This window comes from Astatotilapia calliptera, chromosome 17, assembly GCF_900246225.1.
Source record: "Astatotilapia calliptera chromosome 17, fAstCal1.2, whole genome shotgun sequence".
Taxonomy (NCBI): Eukaryota; Metazoa; Chordata; class Actinopteri; order Cichliformes; family Cichlidae; genus Astatotilapia; species Astatotilapia calliptera.
This window is the reverse complement of record NC_039318.1, coordinates 25,982,453-25,989,432: the sequence shown is the minus strand read 5'-3', so window position 1 is coordinate 25,989,432 and position 6,980 is coordinate 25,982,453. Positions and strand designations below refer to the sequence as shown.

Sequence of the window (6,980 nt, the reverse complement as noted above, 5' to 3'; positions counted from 1 at the left end):
GGAGCCGCTTTTTGGCTAACCCAGTAAAGGCACTGCTAAGGCACTGAAATGTGTGCCCTTTCAGCTATTCTAGATAGCAACTTGTCTTTTATGCATAATTCCTCCGAATGTGCTTGGGACAAATGTCTGGCTGTTTAACTGATCGTAGAGGATCACAAACATGTGTTAAGGAATAATCACTGTGCACAGGTGCACATTGGAGCTCTAATGGGTTTGCATGGCTGATCATGGATGAGAGTTGCTCCTATCCTCACAAGTGAGCTGGGATTATCCTGTTGTATTCGAGGCTCTGCCGTCACTGCCAGAATTGAGCACAGTCTTATGCTCGCATGTTGAAAGGTCACCAATTCTGATGTAAGCGAGCTTCAGCAAAACATTTTGCAAGGCCAGCCTGCAGTAGAATCTCCTCAGCTTAAGCATGACTTCCCTCCCATAACCTCTCATGTCTTCCGGCAAGGTTTTGTACTTAAGCAGAGTGCGTCAGCTTTGTGCTTGATGCTTTAGCAGTAATGCAGAAAAACGTGCCTCCCCTCTTAATAATGTCAAATTTGCTCAGGAAAATCCTCATGTTTTAAAATTCAACTGGATTGTGGCATTTTCTATGAGTATCACCTTTTGCTCCTTCTCTATGGTAATTTCAAAGTATTGTCCGATTCCTGCAGGTTTTTTAGATAATGCTCTGTTCCATCCCAGTATTTTTGATTAAACTATGGATATTTCTATCTTAATAAAGGAGCATTATATTTCCTTGAAGTCTTATACTACTTGAATTATTCAGAATAAGTTAAACTGAGATTTATATCCCCAAGCAATTCCCTCCCACATTCTTTTTTTCTGCCATCTGTGCAGACAGGGTTGACAACTCTTGACTTTCTGTACTTATTTTAAACATTGATATGGAGGTGGAGATGATCATCTGTACATGACAAATATACTGAGCTGTATGTGTGTGTACTTTTTGTTTATCCCACTAACTGCATTCACATAGTGGACAACCAATGAATAAAATTAGCACAAAAGGTTGATTAAGGACTCTTAAAGTGGCATTAAATCAATTATACCAGCAATGGTTTTACATGTGGAAGTCAGCAAACTAAGGACAGGTATATTTGCATTCTAAGTGTGCCATGGCTCAGGTACTGAAAAGGCTTAGGACAGTACACATCTATTAAGGATTATGACCATTGATCCTGGGAGACTCTAGCTGGCCAAGAGAAGCTTTAACGTCATCCTGAGTGACAGGCTTGCACACCATGAATGAAAAAGCCAGCAGTACAAATAGAGGGACGTAAAAGCCATCCTCATCATTTGAGACCACACTTGATAGGACTCCACAAAAGGAAACTTTACGGGCTAAAGGTAAGATAGACTGGACTGCAAGGCAAAGACATGTATACTGTCTGAATTATAGGGTTGATGGTTGTTAGTTGTTAATCTTGCAGCTTTAGTAACTGGGTTTAAACTTTATAAAAGCATGAATTACATTGCTGCCAATGCACTAAGTATTCTACTCCAAAGCTAATTGACAAAGCTTTGGCTTTTCTACAGTGAAAAATGAGGGGCACATCTCCGAGCAGAGGTTATCCGCCTTTGTCTTTGAAGTGTGGCCATCTATGGAAAGCAACCCGAAATGAGTTCCAGACAAACATGGAGTGCATCAAGAATTTAAACAAGCACCAGATGGTAGCTGAGAGGAATCAAGTTGTGGCTTAGAAGATGAGTGGATAGAAGATGGCAAAGCTGACTTTGGATTTTTGTTTGTTCTTGTTTTCATTTATTTTTTACTTCTTACTTGCAGAGCTTTCAATCTATTGCTTTTCTGCAACATCACACCTTTAATCTTCCTTTACGCCTGTCAGGGGTTAGCACCATTTGCATGTTTAGTTGAATATGTTTTTATCTGCATGCATCACTGCATCAGATATGCAGACTGAAGCTGGCATGCATTGACACGTGGGAGAGCTTCTAGACTGACCTAATACAATTAAAGTTGACCTGGATTTGCTTCCGGTGTTTTGAGACTTAATTGGAAGGCAAGTAAACCCCCGGATGAGTGGACTACTTCTCAGCTGGCTGCTTGCCTTCATAAATGAATTAATGATGGAGTAGGTGGTGGGGACTAATTTGGGATTTATTTCAAACACTTAGTACACTAATCCAAATGTATTTGCTGATAGCCATGATTTATATATTCTACCTGTTATTAGACATATTGCATCAAACATCTTACAAAGACCGTTGCTAGTAAAGGGGGTCAGAAGTTACTGCATTCTTAAGGCAGTGTGGAATAACTGCTCAACATTTTTTAAAGGAAAGACATTTGTCTGTAGGGCTTCCTGACTGTAATACTCTCTTCTTTTTTAAACATTTCTAACGCAGGCTGAGCAGCAAAATGGAACTTCTACTGAAGCTTCTCAGCATCTGGTGCCTGATTGGGCTAACTGTCAGCCAGGACATAACTTACGAGGAACATATTGCCCAGATTCAAGCCTGCCCTAAAGAGTGTCGCTGCCCAACGAACTTCCCTCGTGCTGTTTACTGTGACAATAAAAACTTGAAGAATATCCCTAAAATCCCTCCATACACATGGTACCTGTATCTGCAGAGCAATATGATTGAAGTGCTGTCAACAGATGCCTTGCAGAATGCCACCCAGCTGCGTTGGCTGAACCTTAACCGCAATAAAATCACTAGTGAAGGCGTGGAAGAAGGTGTCCTCAGTGCAATGACTCACCTGGTGCACCTGTACATGGACGATAACCTCTTGTCTTCAGTGCCATCACAACTCCCAGCCAGCCTGGAGCATTTACGTCTGTCTCGCAATCGAATCTCCAAGATCCCTGCAGGTGTCTTCGTCGGCCTGGATAAACTTACTCTTCTGGACCTCCAGGGTAACAAGCTGATGGATGATGCTGTGACTGAAGTCAGCCTAAAGGGTTTGAACAACCTGGTACAGATCAATCTAGCCAAGAACCAGCTGAGTACCATGCCTCTTGGGCTACCACCTTCTACCACCCAGCTTTTCCTTGATGGCAACAACATTGAGAAGATCCCAGCTGGCTACTTCAAAGGTTTGCCAAAAGTGGCATTTCTGAGGCTCAACCACAACAAGCTTGCCAGCAGTGGAGTCCCCAAAAATGTGTTTAACATCTCCAGCATTTTGGACTTGCAGCTGTCCCACAACCAGCTGACTGATGTTCCTCTCATTCCCTCAGGCCTTGAGCATCTTCACCTTGACCACAACAAGATCAAAAGTAAGCCTAGGTGTATTATTTTCTGCTTAATCAGAAATCAATTTAAGCTGGAATTACTTAAAGGAAAGTTCTTTAGAATTTTTCATTTGGAATCTATCCATTCTTATTACATTAACTCCCTTTTTTTTAATTTACAGCTGTAAGCGGCTCAGGTGTCTGTCCCGTGTCTGTCGAAGATCTGGGCGATTCACTTAATGAAAGTGCTCCTCGACTCCGCTACCTGCGACTGGACGGCAATGAAATTCAACCACCAATTCCCAGAGATGTCATCATGTGTTTCCGTCTCCTGAGGTCTATTGTCATCTAAACAGAAAAACGAACATTGTTTCTTAGGCCAATTCTTATTTTCCACAAATGATGACTTGACCTTGAAGTTGATTTGGTAAATAAGAATTGTGAAGCCATACATATTTGCATGTTTGTAAAGTATCTGACATTAGTTGGCATGAACTTATTGTATTGTTGTGTCTTGGAAACAGCTTTTTTAGTTAAGTCTGAATAAGATCTAAAAGACACTACTGATGGGTTAGAAGCTTTAATTGTGGTTATTGACAGCTAGCTGTGCCTTATGCAGGTGTAAACAGCTGCATGAATACTTCTGAACCAAAATGTAACTGTACATGAATAGGAGGACAATATGTATTTATGGCATGTAAAAAGCTTGGAGACTAATTGTCATTATGCGATATTGAACAGAAGCTAAAGCTTCTAAATGCAAAATCAAAATACAACTTTTATTTTTTTTTCTATGACTACTTTATATCTTTGGGCTTGAAGCCAAATAACTGGTCTTGTGTTCTTATAGGTGTGTGGTCTTGATTTTCTTCCGAAAATTACTCTATTCTAGAAATTTGCATATTTACTGTAGGTAATTTATTTTTATTTAATACTGGGGGAATAAAAGTGAAATCCTGTGAATATTCCTGGCCAACAGTCCTTAATGTTTTGTACACAACAATGTGAGAACTGTTTTTATAAAAAAAAATACCAAGACACTTTTTAATTATGGCCATTTCTTTTTCTGAATAATTTGAGATAAGATGTCATTTGAATTGTCTTCAATTTAAATAAAACTTCTAAGAACAACTTTGTATCCTGGTGTTCCGTTTAACATAATATATCAAGCACTTTGGATCACTATAACACTGAAACAGTAATAATAATATATCCGTGCAAGGGTTTTCATGCACAGATAAAGTAAACATGTATTATATTATCAACCCAGATAACAGAAACATTTGTCCCACAGGACTAGCAAATGTTGTGTATGTTGTGTGGGCCAGACATGACCCAGCTGTCACAACACATTTGACATGCAACCCATATAAGGTGGACTTGTTGTTGAAAAGAGACTCAATAGTCAGCACTATCCGTCAAGGACTGTGGCCATTAGAAAATTGCAGATGTGAGCCACATTTAGGCCAAACATATTTTACTTGGGTAGTGCATGTGGTGATTAAAACATAAAATAATTCAAGGGACTTGTGATCAATGAGTAAAAATAATAAAAGAACCAACCAACCAAAAGGAATCATTATACTTTGTTAAACAAACAGTTTAGGAACTTTGATTAGTATTTATAACCTTCAGAGGAGCCACGTCCAATGTCAGATACTGATGTGCTATTTGCAAAAATATAGTTATAGATTTTGCAGTTTGTATTTATTTTAATTTATTAGCATGTAGGTACCAGACTAGATAGGGCTATGTAAAGAGTAGGCTCCTAAATATGTTAGCATACTAACAGTGACAGTATTAAAGATGGACATACCAGATAATCTGAAATCCAGTTTTGCATCCTTTAACATTTCTGCTGTCGCCATCTTGATTGCAAGAAACCAAAAGTGGCTAAAGACACTATATATAACCGTGAAACCACTTGCTTACTGGCTAATAGCTAATGAACTCAAAGAGAAGCCTTTTTGCAATCAAAAGTATAGCCATGTGGTAGCCTCCAGAAAGGATGCAAGTTTAAATCACTTCAACAATGGCTTTGTTTATTGGACCAGAAAGCTATGTGGGAGAGAAGCAGGAAGTAGCGATTTCTAAGTTCCACTGCAGCAGAACATTCTTGTTGTGATATTTTGATACCACGGTTAGCATTTGCAGGATATTGTTTTATACAGGAAAACTGTTACTCAATAAGGCCAATCTACTAGTTGTTTTTCTCTTTCTCTGTGACCCAAGAATTAATGTGTAAGACTCACAAGCTGGTACCCCAAGGTCGAAAACACCACAGAGATGAGACCACTTCCTTACTCCCATCCTCCCTTTTTCTTTATCTCCTGGAAAAGGCTCGTTAAAGGCTAGGTGGTTTGTTTCAGAATTCACTAATGAAAGAACTCTGTATTTTATGTCTAGGAGTGTATTTTTCTGGGATGATCATAAAATTGCAATGTATTGACCAGGTTCTACTCAAGAACGTGATATATGATTCATGAATTGCTATTTTCTTGCTTTTTCAACTTTGCAACTAGAATTTTCTCTTCTTTGGAGTGACATCTGCATAAGCTCAAGTCAGTTAGCTAATTCAGCAATATTTCAAACACAGTTGCAATAGCTAAGATATATATGGAAAGACTGACTCATCTAATTTGAATAAGGTAATATTTAAAAAGTGTCAGTTGCTTGTAAATGTGACTAAAACAGCTAGCTAATAGCATTATGGCTAGCAGCTAAAATTGTTAGCTAAAAGTAACAGTTGACTAAACAAGATTTGTTAGTTATACGTAATAAAGTTGCTAAATTTAGTACGTGAATACCTAATATAGTAAGACAATGGTTATGGGGAAAGATGAGACATCTCATTAATGAGGCGTTTTGCACAATGTATTTGTCATTGTTAGGAAGGTTAAGTCTGCTAGCATGAAAATAACAAAGGTTGACATGAAAGGAAAATGTTTCTTTTGCCTCATTCTGAGCCACATTATTATAGCAAGACATTAAGTGGAATAGGGAAATAACGAGTTTTTAATTCTTTCCTCATCAAAATGTCACCAAGGTTTACCAACCCCTGGATCCAACAGGGCTTTGAGGGTAAGTCAAATGAGAGAGATTAGGAACCACTCACATAAATGTTCTGACAGGAGATCAACTTCAACACTTTTTAGGGTACTGTCCCATGCTTCCTGTGTGATAAATCATTGTCTCAGGTATGATATTTTGGGTAAAAGTTCATTGTGTTCTTTCCTCTAAAGAGTGCTTGGCAGAACAAAAGCTGTGGATATAAATCCCAGCATATATGGCAGGTTAGAGGTTTGCCTGTCATTCATCATAAGGTCTAGAGCTACCTCCTGAGGGAGAAGTGGACAGGTTCAGACAAAACTATGGCCAAATAATGCTGACTTGCTCTCTGTGTTTGCATGTGTGTATGTGTCCCATATTTATTTTAACAAGGGACATTAATGAGCCAGGCTGTCTTTGCAATGTCAGTAGAATCCCCTTAAATCTACATCAGGACTTTAGAAGAATCACTTGCCTTGGGGGTCTGAACCCTGATCAGAATATTTTCCATCAGTTAAGACATCCATAGTTCTCCTACAACTAAAATCAGGCTTGTAGTTAAAGCAGACCACTGAGCAGCTGATGGTGCAAAGAGAAATTTGCTTCAACCCAAAAGGAGGACAGAGGCCTTCCTAAATCAGGGACTTCCTCTCAGCACTATGCTAACAGGGGCTTCTTACAGAGGTCCCATTGTGTATAAGGTCCCCGTGGATCCCCCTCATA

General features: G+C 39.1%; 1 protein-coding gene across 1 annotated transcript; it reads left to right on the top strand.

Moving 5' to 3' along the window:
* The first annotated feature begins 1,278 nt into the window (after positions 1 to 1,278).
* On the top strand, positions 1,279 to 4,172 carry kera (keratocan). Its single transcript, XM_026148399.1, has 3 exons — positions 1,279 to 1,359; positions 2,380 to 3,254; positions 3,392 to 4,172. Exons 2-3 carry the CDS (start codon positions 2,393 to 2,395, stop codon positions 3,559 to 3,561), a joined length of 1,032 nt encoding a protein of 343 aa, XP_026004184.1. The 5' UTR covers positions 1,279 to 1,359; positions 2,380 to 2,392; the 3' UTR covers positions 3,562 to 4,172.
* Positions 4,173 to 6,980: the final 2,808 nt, after the last annotated feature.

Excerpts from the sequence above, each read along its gene's own strand:
- kera (XM_026148399.1), top strand. The coding sequence starts at position 2,393 with ATGGAACTTCTACTGAAGCTTCTCAGCATCTGGTGCCTGATTGGGCTA. Across the intron at positions 3,255-3,391 it reads TGACCACAACAAGATCAAAA|CTGTAAGCGGCTCAGGTGTC; the intron begins GTAAGCCTAGGT and ends TTTAATTTACAG.